The sequence below is a fragment of the Choloepus didactylus genome, chromosome X (assembly GCF_015220235.1).
Source record: "Choloepus didactylus isolate mChoDid1 chromosome X, mChoDid1.pri, whole genome shotgun sequence".
Classification (NCBI taxonomy): Eukaryota; Metazoa; Chordata; class Mammalia; order Pilosa; family Megalonychidae; genus Choloepus; species Choloepus didactylus.
This window is the reverse complement of record NC_051334.1, coordinates 187013685-187030429: the sequence shown is the minus strand read 5'-3', so window position 1 is coordinate 187030429 and position 16745 is coordinate 187013685. Positions and strand designations below refer to the sequence as shown.

The following is a 16745-nucleotide window of genomic DNA, read 5'->3' as shown; positions in this document are numbered from 1 at the left end:
CTACCTGGTGGCAGGTTGATTACATCGGACCACTTCCATCATGGAAAGGGCAGCGATTTGTTCTTACTGGAATAGACACATACTCCGGATATGGGTTTGCCTTCCCTGCACGACATGCTTCTGCCAAAACTACAATACGTGGACTTACAGAATGCCTCATCCACTGTCATGGTATTCCACACAGCATTGCTTTGGACCAAGGAACCCACTTCACAGCAAATGAAGTGAGGGGATGGGCACATGCTCATGGAATTCTGTGGTCTTACCATGTTCCCCATCATCCAGAAGCAGCTGGGTTGATAGAACGGTGGAATGGCCTATTGAAGACTCAATTACGGTGCCAACTAGGTGGCAATACCTTGCAGGGCTGGGGCAGTGTTCTCCAGGAGGCTGTGTATGCTCTGAATCAGCGTCCACTCTATGGTGCTGTTTCTCCCATAGCCAGGATTCATGGGTCCAGGAATCAAGGGGTGGAAACAGGAGTAGCACCACTCACTATCACTCCTAGTGATCCACTAGGGAAATTTTTGCTTCCTGTCCCTGCAAGTTTAAGCTCTGCTGGTCTACAAGTCTTGGTTCCAAAAGGAGGAGTGCTTCCACCAGGAAACACAACAATAATCCCATTGAACTGGAAGTTAAGGCTGCCACCTGGCCACTTTGGGCTTCTTATGCCTCTGAATCAACAGGCAAGTAAGGGGATTACTGTACTGGCTGGGGTGATTGATCCTGACTATCAAGGGGAAATAGCACTGCAACTACACAATGGAAGTAAAGAAGAGTTTTCCTGGCATACAGGAGATCCCCTGAGGCGTCTCTTAGTACTACCATGCCCCGTGATTCAAGTCAATGGAAAACTGCAACAACCCAATCCAGGCAGGACTACCAATGGCCAAGAAACTTCAGGAATGAAGGTTTGGGTCACCCCACCAGGCAAAGAACCACGGCCAGCTGAAGTGCTTGCTGAGGGTAAAGGGAACATGGAATGGGTAGTGGAAGAAGGTCATGATAAATATGAACTACGGCCACGTGACCAGTTACAGAAACGAGGACTATGATGATATGAATATTTCCTCCTCGTTTTGTGATGATTATGTTTGTATTTGTCTGTGAAGAAAATATTTTTGCTTTCTTCTCTTATCCCCTTATCATATGGCATAAGCTGTAACGTTCATTTTGAAGATATGGTTTTAGGTGATGTGTACGACTGCCAAGTTGACAAGGGGTGGACTGTGATGGTTGGGTTCATGTGTCAACTTGGCTAGGTGGCCTAGCTGTCTGGTCAAGCGGGCACTGGCCTGACGATTCCTGTGAGGCTATTTGAGGCTGGTTGGTTTGTCGGATCATCAGTCAATTGACTGCAGCTGACTGATGACTCATCAAGGGGCGTGCTTCCACAGTGAGAGAATGCAATTGGCTGGATTTGGTCCGGGTGATCAGTTGGAGGCTTATAAGCCGGACGGTTAGAGAACCTTCACTTCTTCTTCAGCTGCTCAGTGAAGCTTTTCCTGGGGAGCTCGTCGAAGTTGCCAGTTCGTTTCCTGAGGAGTTCGTCAAAGTTGTCGGTTCGTTTCCTGAGGAGTTCTTCAAAGTTGCCGGTTCGTTTCCTGAGGAGTTCGTCAAAGTTGTCGGTTCGTTTCCCGAGGAGTTCGTGGGACGTCTTCCTTGGAGTTGACAGCTTGTTGACGGCTCTGTAGAATTTGGACTCGTGCGCTCCCGCAGTTGCGTGAGTCACTTTTACAATTTGATAATAAGAGACATCTCTCATTGATTCTGTTTCCAAGGAGAACCCTAACTAATACAAGCTGTGAATATTTTCAGGAAAGCAGAAAGCCCTTCTCAACCTTCTTAGATATAGATAACATGTAATCATCTTGTCCTCTGTGTAAAAAGAAAACAAGGTGGGGCTGTAGTTGTTATTTCAATCATACATAAATCATAAGTAATATAACAAGGCTGAATGCAGTTTTGGTCAAATGTATGCTTATCAACATGATGTAATGGCTAAACTAATTACAAAATGAAATGAGAAAACTATATTAATAAGTTAGATATAAGTAATAGTAATGTCTCTTCAAATTTTTAGTTTTTATATAAGTAGAAGGTGTGTTATACTGCTCTTACAGAAGTCATAGCTTAATTAGTAGAAATATTTTCAGTAAAGTTTTGCAAATAATCAGGGTTAAGTTTGAATCACTGATAACGCTGTGAATACCTTCGTTTGTTCTTGACTCACTCGTGGTTCATCATCTATAGTTCATCACCCTTGGTTCAAATATAAAAATAGAATATGACTTAATTGAATGTACCCTAAATCAGAGGATCTGTAAATACTCTGACACTTAGACCAGAGGAGTCTTCTGATCTCATATCCAACTACATCTTGAAGGGACAGAGGTCCCCAGGTTTGGTAATGTATCAATTTATTTTTGTATTGTAAGCTTGTTCCTTTTACCTTCAGTGCTCCTTTAGTAAAAATGTGTTGAATTTGAATTCTTGAGTGCTCTTTACTTTTAAACTATTGTCTGTCCCTATACTATTATTTAAATGGGAGGTTACTTGATGAAGTCCAAACTGACTGAATTACAGCCTGATAAGGCTCAGGCCTTTCTAGCAGAGATCACAGGTTTAAGGTGTAAAGAGACAAACCTGTGACAAACACTGTTTTGATTACTGTAGCTTTGCAGTAAGTTTTGAAATCAGGAAGCTTGCATCCTCCAACTTTACTTTTCTTTTACAAGATTTTTTGGCTATTCAGAATCCCTTGTATTTCCATATGAATTTTAGGATCAGCTTGTGAATTTCTGCAAAAAAAGCAAGCTGGAATATTGATGGGGATGTGCTCTAGTTTGCTAATGGTGCTGGAATGCAAAACACCAGAGATGGATTATTATTTTGTTACACAGTTACAGTCTGAAGGCCATAAAGTGTCCAAGGTAATGCATCAACAATCGGATACCTTCACTGAAGGATGGCCAGTGGCATTCGGAAAACCTCTGTTAGCTGGGAAGGCATGTGGCTGGTGTCTGCTCCAAGTTCTCGTTTCAAAATGGATTTCTTTCAGGACATTACTCTCTAGGCTGCAGTTCCTCAAAAACGTCACTCTTAGTTGCTCTTGGGGCATTTTTCCTCTTAGCTTCTCCAGAGCGAAAATCTGCTTTCAAAAGCTGTCTTCAAACTGTCTCTCATCTGCAAATCCTCTCTCAGTTCCTGTGCATTCTTCAAAGTGTCCCTCTTGGCTGTAGCAAGCTCGCTCCTTCTGTCTGAGCTTATATCGTGCTCCAGTAAACTAATCAAGGCCCATGCTGATTGGGCAGGGCCACACCTCCATGGAAATTATCCAATCAGAGTTATCACCCACAGTTGGGTGGGGGGCATTTCCATGGAAACAACCTAATCCAAACGTTCCAACTTAATCCCCACTAATATGTCTGCCCCCACCAGATTGCATCAAAGAATATGGCTTTTTCTGGGGGACATAATACATTCAAATCGGCACAGGAATTTTGTGATCAATTTGAGAGTATCGTTATCCTGACAATATTGTCTTCCAATCCATGAGTACAGGGATGTCTTTCCATTTATTTGCATCTCCTTTAATTTCTTTCAACAATGTTTTGTACTTTTCAAAATACAGGACTTACACTTTCTTTTGTTTCATTTATTGCTAAGTAGTTCATTCTTTTTGATGCTAATATAAGTGGTATTGTTTTTTAATTTAGTTTTGAGACTGTTCATTGCCACTGTATTAGAAATACAATGGATTTTTGTATATTGCTCTTGTATCCTATAAAACTCCTGAACTTGTTTATTAGTTATACTAGTTTTTTTAGTGGATTCTTCCTTTCCAAATTGATTACCTTTCATTTCTTTTACTTGCCTAATTACTCTGGCTAGAACTTTGAATGCAATATTGAATAGCAGGGGTGAAAGGGAGCACTCTTGTCTTGTTCCTGAAACTAGCGTGGGGGGTGGGGAGGAGAGGGGTTTAAGTCTTTCTCCATTTAGTATTATGTTCACTGTGGGTTTTTCTTAAACTCCCTTTATCATACTGAGGAAATTCTTTTCTATTCCTAGTGTGTCCATGTTTTTATCAAGAAAGGGTGCTGGATTTTGTCAAATGTTTTTTCTGCATCAATTGGTTTGAGATTAAGAGGTTAGGAAAATGCCTCAGCAGTTTTACACCTCTCTGTCTCTAAAGAAAACCATTCTCATCAATCTCTTCAGTCTTCAAATTACTCTCTATATACTTGTCAAGTTAGCAATGGCTAAGGAAAAAAAATGACTTTTCTGGAGGACACCTTAGCCAATTCTACATAAATGATCTGGCATCCTTTTGTAGAACATGTGCACACTAACTCTGTTGCTTTTGGCTTTGGATTCTCATCCAAAACTGAAACAACAGATCCTGTCCCCTTTCCCTTTCTCTTCCCACCTCTTGTAAGTATAACTGGTAAGATTGCCTGGCCTGGAGGTCAGGAAGCTGCATGCTTTGCAGCTTCTCTGCAAATTCTCAAGAAACCTTAGAGCCTAGTCTCCATAATTTCTGATCTGTATTTAAAAAACTTACAAATTCATCACATTACCCCCAGGTTCTCAGAGGGAAGGGATAGGGGTGTTCCAGAAAGGTGCACAAGGCTGTGGTGGCTGAGACCTATGAATTTATGGTGAACAAGTCTATCCTTGTATCCACCAGTCATTCCACCTAGGCTGCCACCTCTATGTGAAAGCTGCACCTCTTCTGCCCAAACACCACATTCCTCAGGGTAATAACTGTAGTATGCAAGCCAGTCAACCACAACTGTATGTTGGAGTATCTCTGGAGAATATGTCTTTTTTCAAGTACACATAGACCATTTAAAAATTAGTTACCACATAGTAAGCCATAAAATCCACAAAGATGTCTGTCTGGTTTGCTAATGCTGCCAGAACACAAAATACCAGAAATAGATTGGTTTTTATAAAGGGGGTTTATTTGGTTACACAGTTACAGTCTTAAGGCCATAAAGTGTCCAAGGTAAGGCATCAACAATCGGACCTTCACTGGAGAAAGGCCATTGGCATCCGGAAAACCTCTGTTAGCTGGGAAGGCACATGGCTGGCATCTGCTTGCTCCCAGGTTGCGTTTCAAAATGGCATTCTCCCACTCACTGCCCTCCCCTCTACATGGGATCTGACTCCCAGGGTTGTAAATCTCCTTGGCAATGTGGGATATGACTCCCAGGGATGAATCTGGGCCCAACATCATGGGATTAAGAACATCTTCTTGACCAAAAGGGGGATGCAAAATGAGACAAAATAAAGTTTCCAAATGGAGTCAAGAGGTCACTCTGGTAGGCATTCTTATGCACTATATAGATAATAACCCTTTTTAGGTTTTAATGCATTGGAATAGTTAAAAGTAAATACCTGAAACTGTCAAACTGCAACCCAGTAGCCTTGACTCTTGAAGACGATTGCATAGGAACGTAGCTTACAAGGGGTAATGGTGTGATTGTGAAAGCTTTGTGGATCACACTGCCTTTATCCAGTGTATGGATGAATGAGTAGGAAAATAGGGACAAAAAACTAAATGAAAAATAGGATGGGGGGGATGATTTGGGTGTTCTTTTTTACTTTTATTTTTTATTCTTACTTTCACTTTTTCTGGTACAAGGAAAATGTTCAAAAAATAGATTGGGGTACTTCCGGGTCCGGCGCCGATCCGGATGCCCGAGGCAGAAGGATGTTTGACCTCCGGATAAACGAGGCGCCGCTGTGCATTCATTCCCGGCTGCATCGGTGGCGACAGCAGCGGCCCAGACCGAGACTCTCCAGCCAGCGGCAGCGATAGGAGGCACCGGCAGCAGTACAGGGACCGAGTCCGAGCTGAGCTGCGTTACCTCCCTCGCTCGTTCCTTCCCCCCTTACCTCGCTCACTCCCTCCCTGCGTGGCTCGCTTTCCTCCTCCGGAAGCCGGAAGCCGCAGGCGGGTGTGATGTGCGGCCGCCCCTGCCCCCTCCACCGCTGACTGACGGACCTAGGGCCGCTGCTCGCGCGGGGGACCGACCCTGCTCGCGGCTGCGCCTTTGAGCTCTCCATCAATATCAGCTTACATCACTGAAAAGATAATTTTGAAGACATGTTTTGCTGAAACGACAACTGAGAAAAAAACCAGTTTACGAATGGGATGAACACGCACAGTTAATTGACTACCTTCTGCAATTTGAATGTTAACATTACCCACCTGGTACAGTTACCTAGTGATGTACCTATTCCCGCAATATCCCATTTCAGGGTGCTCGTCTTGATTAAAGAATTCAAAGTGGAGTACCGCAAACTTGATATGGATAATAAAAAGAAAGACAAGGACAAATCAGATGATAGGATGGCACGACCTAGTGGTCGATCGGGACACAACACTCGAGGAACTGGGTCATCATCCTCTGGAGTTTTAATGGTTGGACCTAACTTTAGAGTTGGAAAAAAAATTGGATGTGGTAATTTTGGAGAATTACGGTTAGGTAAAAATTTATATACAAATGAATATGTGGCAATTAAGCTGGAACCTATGAAGTCCAGAGCACCACAGCTACATTTGGAATACAGATTCTATAAGCAATTAGGATCTGGAGATGGTATACCTCAAGTTTACTATTTTGGCCCTTGCGGTAAATACAATGCTATGGTGCTAGAACTACTGGGACCTAGTTTGGAAGACTTGTTTGACTTGTGTGACAGAACATTTTCTCTTAAAACGGTTCTCATGAGAGCTATCCAACTGATTTCTCGTATGGAATATGTCCATTCAAAGAATTTAATATACAGAGATGTAAAACCTGAGAACTTCTTAATAGGACGACCAGGAAACAAAACCCAACAAATTATTCATATTATAGATTTTGGTTTGGCAAAAGAATATATTGATCCAGAGACAAAGAAACACATACCATACAGGGAACACAAGAGCCTTACAGGAACAGCTAGATATATGAGCATAAACACACATTTAGGAAAGGAACAAAGTAGAAGGGATGATTTAGAAGCTTTAGGTCACATGTTTATGTATTTTCTGAGAGGAAGTCTTCCTTGGCAAGGCTTAAAGGCTGACACATTAAAAGAGAGGTATCAGAAAATTGGAGATACAAAACAAGCCACACCAATAGAAGTGCTATGTGAAAATTTTCCAGAAGAAATGGCAACATATCTTCGTTATGTAAGAAGGTTAGATTTTTTTGAAAAACCAGACTATGACTACCTAAGAAAACTTTTTACTGACTTGTTTGATCGAAAAGGCTATATGTTTGATTATGAATATGATTGGATCGGTAAACAGTTGCCTACTCCAGTGGGTGCAGTTCAGCAAGATCTTGCTCTGTCGTCAAATAGAGAAGCACATCAACACAGAGATAAGATGCAACAATCCAAAAACCAGGTTGTAAGTTCTACAAATGGGGAGTTAAACACAGATGATCCAACTGCAGGATGTTCAAATGCGCCCATCACAGCCCCTACGGAAGTAGAAGTGCTGGATGAAACCAACTGCCAGAAAGTGTTGAACATGTGGTGCTGCTGTTTTTTCAAACGAAGGAAAAGGAAAACCATTCAGCGTCACAAATGACTCTGGACACGAACAGATCGTGGAGAGTTACTTATGTGTTCATCTGCTGTCTTGTGATTAAAATCATCTCTGTAGCCACATATATTTTCAAGGACTCACTCTTAAAGACAAATATTTCATGTCTTCATACATCATTTTGTGGTTGTCTTACATCCATTTTTTTTTCTAATTTAACTTTTATGGAAGCTTTAAAGTTTTGTCAAAACGCGAGTGCTTTGCCCATCAATGAATGGAGTGGACCAATGATGTGGTATTGATCATTACAGTTCTGTAGAATATTTTTCAGAAACTCTTCTCCTGTTGTAGAAAGCAGTACCATTTCTTAAATGTCAACCAGTTATCTACCTAATCTGATTTTTCATAAGTTCTGTAAGAACGTAACCAAAACAGGAATTTTCTCCTCACTGGATAATGCAAGAGAGAAAACAGAGTTGCCCAAATATTAAAAAGAAGTTATTCCTTGAGAAGTTCATATTTTATGTAACATCTACATTGATTTCAGTATTGGTACTGATTTCAGTAATGGTACTGCTATTCATGAGTGATATTAACATTCTTTATGTGAAATCATGGTACAGTCACTGCCCAGAGGTACTGAGGAAAAAGTTCTATGGGCTCTGCAGATAGTAGTGATAAAATGGATCACAAGTAGTGTGGTAAAGTTCTGCTTTTGTTGCACCACTATGCGAAGTGCAGTGTTGCAGAAGTGGCGAAAGTGCTTATTTTAAAAGTGCAAAATATTTGTATAATGTAACTTTATGCTTCCAGATAATAATGCATGTTAGACAGCAGGAAGTGAATACTTTGGGAAATGAGGTATGTTGGAGTTTTAAAAAATATGCTAAGGAGAAGAAATAAATGTGAACCTCATTGCAATGTATTAAGGTTGAAGCCTAAGGAGAGCCCACAGAAACCTACTGCTGAATGATTATATTTTTCCTTAAGCAGAAAACTTTGGATGTGCCATGCAATGGTGTTTTTTAATTAGTTATTTAGCTCTTTGATTAAAAAAAAAAAAAAAAAGACCCCCAGCAATAAAAACTGGGTCACTCTATTGCCCTCTGTGCATATTAGTCTCTTGTATTCAACTTTGCTGGTTTCTGGAATTTTCCTACTTTTTAGCATAATTGTGATGACTGAAAAATATTTTGGAGAGGATGGGTCAGGTGCTTTGCCTCCACAGTCTTTTGAAGTGCCTGCATATGAACAAAGTAATGGTTCTATATAAAAGGCAACCCATTCCACTTTTCAAGTGTGCTTTGTTTTAAGCCATAAAGACACAGGTGTACTTTTGTCACGTTGTATTAGCCAGAATTTTCAAGAGGAGTTAAAACAAAAAGACTGGCTAGAAAGATAATTATATTGATCAAATCTCATACTCATCTTTCATTTACAAACTTGTCACTCACTCCTTCCATGCAGTCCCTTCTTTGTCTTTAAGCGCGTGCCTCCAGGCATGCTTATTTATTTTAATTGTCTCAAGGTAACATTTAAAATGTGTATTAAAGTAAATAAACCCACCTTTTTTACTTCATTATTGCATTTACAGGGATTTAATTGTACTTTGTAATTTATTTTTCTTATTAGCCAAAAGTTCAGTGCATTGTTTTTGATGAATTAGGGCACCCATTTGAACACCACAATTTTAGACATTGTTTATCATTGTTGTATTAATCCTATGAATGATCTTTTCAAATTTTTGATTTTGAAGACCTACACTCAGTCTAGAAAACATATGCTGTATAATTTGGTAAACAGTTTCCATTCTATCTATTGTATACTGTCATGATATCTTAAACTACAGGAGTTACATAATGAGTTTTTATTTTTATTTGCTTTGAGCAAGGGAGATGGTTGTTTTGGCCATTATAATGTGAAATGACTTCTTTTTTCTTCACAGTATTTGACCAAATTTGTGTGTCTATGATATTTGTAAATACATGCGATAGCCGTATTTCTTACCATAAGCCTATTTAGTTTTATTCTCAGTAGGGTTTTTTGGACTGTACAGTGTTTATATGATCTGAATTCCTTATACATAAGAAGGTGTGTATATTAATCCAATTATGGACTTAAAATATTTGAAAAGTATAAGTACCCTTATTTGCTGCAAAGACCAGTGTGTAGACATTTGCTTTTTAGCAATATTTTTAAGTGCTCCATTTTAATGCCAAGGAATAAGTCTTTTGGCAACACAAACTGGTCAATAATAGGTAATGCAGGTATGTTCAGGTTAAGCCAACAATATTTTGCATTTATATGCTTCTTTTCTGTCAACACTAATGAAGTCAACATTGCCTGAATGTCATAATGAAACACATCCCTGTTTAAGAGTATGTAACTGAAAAAGAAATAAAAAAATAAAGGTAGTTTTTAAAAAAACAAAAAAACAAACAAAAAAAATAGATTGGGGTGATGAATCCACAACTATATGATGGTACTGTGAACAACTGATTGTAAACTTTGGATGATTGTATGGTATGTGAATATATCTCAATAAAATTGAATTTTAAAAAATTGCCTTCTCCAAAACGTCTCTGTGTCAGCTTCTTGGGGCAAACTCTGGTCTAGTACCTCCAAAGCATCAGCAAAACTCTGCTTTCAATGGCCATCTTCAAAATGTCTCTGTAAGCTGCAACTCTGAGGTTCTTCTGTTTGTGAACCCCTTTATAAGACTCCAGTGAACTAAACAAGGCCCACGCTGAACGGGCAGGGCCACACCTCCACAGAAACATTCAATCAGAGTTCACACCCTAACCAAAGGTGTTTCTCACACAGTTGGGTGGGTCACATCTCCATGGAAACAACCTAATCAAAAGGTTCCAACTTAATCAACACTAATACATCTGCCCCCACAAGATTGCATCAAAGAGCATGGCTTTTTCTGGGGGCATACTATATACAAACCAGTACAATGTCTATTATTAAAAAAACAGGAAATAAGAAGTGTTGGGGAAGATGTGTAGAAATCAGAATACTGATGCATTGTTGGTGGGAATGTAAAATGGTGTAGCCACTGTGGAAAGCAATATGCCAGTTCCCCAAAAACGTTAAATATAGATATCATATGATACAACAATTCCACTCTTGGGTATATATACCCAAAGATAGTGAAAACAGGGCCTCAAACAGATACTCGCTCATGAATGTTCATAGCAACATTATTCACAGCAACATTATTCACGATAGCCAAAAGGTGGCAAACAACCCAAGCATCCATTAATAGATGAATAGATAACAAAGTGCAGTACATACAGACCATGGAGTATTATTTGACCATCAGAAGAAATGAAATTCTAAGACTTGCTGTAACATGGACAAACCTTGAAAACAATACGTGAAACAAGCTCAGTGAAATAAGCAAGGCACAGAAGGACAAATATTGTATGATGCCATTTATGTTAGATATCCAGAAATAGCAAAGTTGCAGAGACAGAAAATAGAGTAGCAGTTAACAGGGGATTAGGGGGAGGGGGAAGGGGGAGTTTTTGATTGGTGAATATAGAGGGTTTGTAAATAAACAAAGGAAAAATGAAAAAAAATAATGGCAAAGTGCTAGAGAGACAGACTTTGGCACATGGAGCTGGGAAAGCAGTGCAAGTTCCCTGCAGTGCCTTGAATCTGCTGTCACTCATTTCTTCAACTAATACTTAGTGAGAGCCTCTAGATGTCAAACATTATTCTAGGCACTGGGGATACTAGAGTGAACAAAGAAGACAAAAAGTCCTGATCATGGAGGTGACATTCTAGTGAGGGGAGACAGACAAGTAATAAACTGGTAAGTATATCTTAAGTCAGGTGATGACCAGTAAAGCAAGGTTGGGGAGGGAGGATTACTGTCTTCCACAGGGAAAACCTATAGTGAGGGAGAAATCTGAGCAGAGACTTCAAGGAGGAGAGGGAAAGAACCACCTGGGACATGAGAATGGCACGTGCAAAGGTCCTGGGGAGGCATGGGCTTTGTGAGCAGCAGGTGGTAAGTGAGGGGAAGAGGACAGAGGGGAGCTCCAGCCAGGAAGAGCAAGCATCTGACTGTCTATAAGCTGAACTAGTGTGTTTCCTTTGTGCCAGGCCCTGGGCTGAGTGCTCTAGGTCTATCCATTCCTTGCTTCTCTAGAATTTGCACCACTTGAGCTGGCTCTCAGTAGGCCCTACTATCACCTGAGGCAAGTGGTATAATGGAAAGAGCAGAGTCCTGAGTGGTGAGATGCTGTGCCTTGACCAAGCTCTGCTATCAAGAGGCTCTGTGAACTGAGTCCTCTAGTCACTGGGTTTCAGTTTCCCCTCTTGGACCATGAGGCCCTTTTAGCTCTGAGCTTCTGAGTCTGTTTCCATTAGTTGCTGCTACTTCCCTGTGTGCTCACCTGAAAGAACTAGTAAGTCCAGACATTCCTCAGTTAGACTTATAGCTGATTGTGAGCAAAGCTAGAGTGGTGAGAGAGTTGAACTGAGTCAGAGGATGAGGTTTCTTTCTCAACCTGCTAGTAACCACTGAGAACCTGAACAAGTCTCCTAAACTCCAAGAGTCTTGGGTTTATCTTCTGCAGATGCCCTAACTCTTCCTGACCCAGATGTTCTGATGTGATGATCCTACTGTGGCAGAGAGTAGGGGTGCAGGGGAGTGAGCATTGGCTGCTCCTTGTACCTTGCTTTCTGATATGTTCTTTTTGGAGATAACCTGTACCCTTTGCCCTGGAATTGTTTAAAGCTGCCTACTTAAATAGAAAGGTTGACACCATTTTAGAGCCACCTGATGGGACAGAGCAGGGCAAGGCAGGGCAGATGGTAGGTGTCTAGGAGAGGAAGGTCAGGGCTAATCCACTCCCAGCTCCTTTCACCCTCCTTAGCTCCACCATTCCCACAGCAGAGCTGAGATGACAGGTGATGAAAGCCAGGCCTCTGGGGAGCACTGGATTTGTCTGTCCTGAACCAAATTCCAGCACTCTCCCTCAGTACTTCTCCCTAGGGGTCTCTGTCCCCACTGCCCCACTGCTCCTTAAGTCCAGGACCCTAACCAACTCCAACCAACAGGCAGCCCTCTCCATCAACTTGATGAATAAGGCTTGCTGCCAATATCCTCACTTTGCAGATGGGGAAACTGAGTCCGAGGGAGGCTATGCTTTTCAATTGTAAGCTTAGCACTGTAAAGAAGTCAGTTCTTCTTAATCTATAGGCTCCAGGTAATTAAGGACCAAAATATCATCTTTTTATTAAATCAAGAAAGAGCTTTTACTGCTCAACTGGAAGAAAATTGAATGAGAAGAGCCAAGAAAATTGGTATAAACTTAATTTTATGAGATTATAAACTCCCCAAATATGGTCCTTTCAATATTATTTAAGATGCCTTAGAATTACCTTGGTTCATCAATAGAGAAACTGTGCAGAAAGACTGCCAGCACCAGCGAGTCTGAGATTTCATCTACTAGAGCCCAGTTCTAGTTGCATTATTTATCTGCTGAATGATGTGGGGGATTCTTACTCTCTCCCACCCCAGCTGATTACTGGAGCACCCATAGACCATAATAATAACCACAGAAAGTAACACTTATTAAACAGGAGTCATGCTAAGTATTCATATTCATATTTAATCCTCATCACAACTCCAATGAAGTAAGTGGAAAAATAATGTCTTTCATTGCCAGCACTGCTGAGACTCCTGAGGCCATCTCTATTGCAATTACAGAAGCAGAAAAGAGCATGAAGAAGGGCACAGGGGAAATATTTATGGGCCAGGCTTACATGGGGCATATATTACTCCCACCCACATTGCACTGGCAAGAACTCACAAGCCACATCTAATTGCAAGGGAGGCTGAGAAATGCAATCTATCCAGAAGAAGAGATCCTGAATATTTGGGAGCATCTAGAAATCTCTGCCACACACTACTGTTAATTATTTTATTCTCAGTACTTAGAACAGGGCCTGGCATATAGCAAGTGGTCACAAATGTATCTGTTGAATGACAAGGTTTGAAATTTTTTGGGTCAGGGTTATAGAGGTAAGAAATATATGGAACTTGGTTAAGCAATTGTTTCTTAGAAATGATACCAAAAGAACAAGCAACAAAGAAAAAAATAAAGTGAACTACATCAAAATTAAAAATTTTTGTTCTGCTAATGATACCATCCAGAAGTGAAAAGGCAATACATAGAATGGGACAAAATATTTGAAAATAAAATGTCTAAGAGACTGCTCTGGTTTGCTAATGCTGCTGTTTTGCAAAACACCAGAAATGGATTGGCTTTTATAAAGGGGGTTTATTGGGTTACACAGTTACAGTCTTAATGCCATAAAGTGTTCAAGGTCAGGCATCAACAATAGGGTACCTTCACTGGAGAAAGGCCGTTGGTGTTCAGAAAACATCTGTTAGCTCGGAAGGCACGGGGCTGGCGTCTGCTCCGGAGTTCTAGTTTCAAAAGGGCTTTCTCCCAGGATGTTCCTTTCTAGGCTGCAGCAGCGAGCTCTTTCTGTCTGAGCTCTTATATCATGCTCTAGTAAACTAATCAAGGCCCATGCTGAATGGGCAGGGCCACACCTCCATGGAAATTATCTAATCAGAGTTATCATCTACAGTTGGGTGGGTCACATCTCCATGGAAACAACCTAATCCAAAGGTTCCAACCTAATCAACACTAATACGTCTGCCCCCACAAGATTGCATCAAACAACATGGCTTTTTCTGGGGGATATAATGTATACAAACTGGTAGAGACCTGTAATCCAGAGTGCATAAAGATCTTTTACAACTCAACAATAAAACAAATAGCCCAGTTTTTTAAATGTTCAAAGGATTTGAATAAACATTTCTCCAAGAAAATATACCAACATCCAATATGCACAATAAAAGATGCTCAACATCATTAGTCATTAGGGAAATGCAAATCAAAGCCACAATGAGATATCACTTCATACACAATTAGATGGCTATAATTTCTTTAAAAAAAAGAAAATAAGTATCAAAAAGCGGAGAAATTGGAACCATCATACATTGTTGGTGGGAATGTAAAATGGTGCAACTACTGTGGGAAATAGTTTGGCAGTTCCACAATACATTAAGCAGAATTACCATATATCCCAGCAACTCCACTCCTAGGTATATACCAAAAGAATTGAAAACAGGAATTCAACAAAAACTTACACATGAAGATACAGTATCCATTACAAAGGAAGGGCTGATAGGTCTTGCAGATGGATTGGATGTGGGATATGGGTGAGGAAATGGCAGAAATAAAAAAGGACTAGGATACTAGGTTTATTATTTGAGCAACTAGATGGGTAGTGGGGCCATTTTCTGAGATGGAAAAGACTGGAGAGAGGGAAATTAAAAATTTTATCTCTAACACTTTGATTGAGATGCCTATTATGTGCAGATGTCAAGTAGGAAAGTCAGAAGCTCATGACTGGAGATATAAATTCATAACAAAGAGGTATATAAAGCCAAGAATATTAATGAAATAAGCTAAGAGACTATAGGCACAGATGAAAAGTTGGACTGCAGGGAAAGCAATTACCTCAGGGCCAGTCATATTTCAGTTAGAGCAAGAAGATGAAAGGAACATTGAGAAAAGAGTTTGAAGTTACTGGGTAGTTTCTTAATGAAATAGAGGGCAGAGGAGAGGGGCTTATGAAAATGGGAAGAAAGCTGGGCTCAATTTCATTATGTGTACAGTAGTATGGGGCAAGGGTCCATGTTATGATAAATGAACTGCCAAGTGGTGACTGAAATAAAAGTGATGAGCTAAGATGGAATTAATCCTGATAGTCTCAGAAGAAGGTGACTGTTATGTACCCCAGAAAAGGCCATATTCTTTTAATCCAATCTTGTCAGTGCAGACCTATTGTGGGTGAGACTTTTTGGTTAGGCTGTTTCAATTGGGATGTGACCCACCCAATTCAAGGTGGGTCTTAATCCTTTACTGGAGCCCTTTATGGGAGGGTAACAGGCAGAAACACAGAGAAAGAGAGCAGAGAGAGAAACGCCCAGAGAAGCAAGAAGGGCACACGGGAGCTGAGAGAGAGAGCCATTGAAACCAGAACCCAGGAGAGAAGGGCCAGCAGACGTCACCATTTGCCTTCCCATGTGACAGAGGAACCCTGGATGTCAGCAGCCTTCAGAGAAGGTATTCTCTTATTGATGCCTTAATTTGGACATTTTAATGGCCTTAGAATTGTAGCTTGTAACTTAATAAATCCCCATTGTTAAAAGCCATTTCTGGTATATTACATTCTGGCAGCTTTAGCAAACTGAAACAGTGACTGACAAATTCACGCTACAGCCTAGAGTATTTATCTGGAAAACAAGAGCTCATTAGGACTATTCTTTCCTGCAGCTTGGGATGGTGTGGAATTCTGGGAAGTGAGTAAAGCCCTCCTGCCTAGGGACTGCTCACTTACGATTGACCTAGAGCTCAGAAGAATCCAGACACAGCAATAGAAACATACTGCTCCAAATGCCATGACTCCTGCATGATGATCCAGCCTTCCAAAGATAGACTAATAAAGACATCAAAGAGGGAGATTTGAAGGAGAGAAGTGTGTGTTCTCAGGAGTTGGCATGGGTATGAGAAACAGCAGCATATTCTAAAGTCAGTGGGTTGCTATTATATACATGTGGAGCCATGCGCCATTTTTGGACAACCCAACACACCTGCAGACACATGGCACAGATGCAGGCTCCAACACTTACTGGGCACCTACAAAGTCAAAGCTGAGGAAGCAGAGAGAAGGTGGGTAAGGGGCTTTGTCCCAATGAAGGAATGAATTCACTTAGGCTTCCTAAATGGCAAGTAGAAAAAAATGGAGGAGAGGTAAGTGAGCTCTTTCTTCCCTCCTAACTTCTTCTCCAGGAAGAAGCACTTGAAATTCTATTTCCTACATAAATTCACCTGCTAAAACTCTATGAAAATAATCAATAGGCAGATGTTCCCACCTAAGTATGGCTACCAGCAGACATTTAATCCAAATCGTGGCTGCATATTGATCACATTAAAATAGTTCTCTTTGTCATTGTCATTTTTTCCCCTGGGATGTTAATGGCATTTATTGAACTATCAAACCAACCCTGGGACAGCCTAATGCCTGAATTTTTTTAGCTTTTTGTTTTGAAATACTTTTGAACTTTCATGGCAGTTACAAAAATAATACAAAC

At 40.6% G+C, this 16745-nt stretch overlaps 1 protein-coding gene across 1 annotated transcript; it reads left to right on the top strand.

The window, feature by feature from the left end:
• Nucleotides 1-6041: 6041 nt before the first annotated feature.
• LOC119522768 (casein kinase I-like) lies at nucleotides 6042-8639 on the top strand. Its single transcript, XM_037821396.1, has one exon. It carries the CDS (start codon nucleotides 6323-6325, stop codon nucleotides 7595-7597), a length of 1275 nt encoding a protein of 424 aa, XP_037677324.1. The 5' UTR covers nucleotides 6042-6322; the 3' UTR covers nucleotides 7598-8639.
• The last annotated feature ends 8106 nt before the right edge of the window (nucleotides 8640-16745 follow it).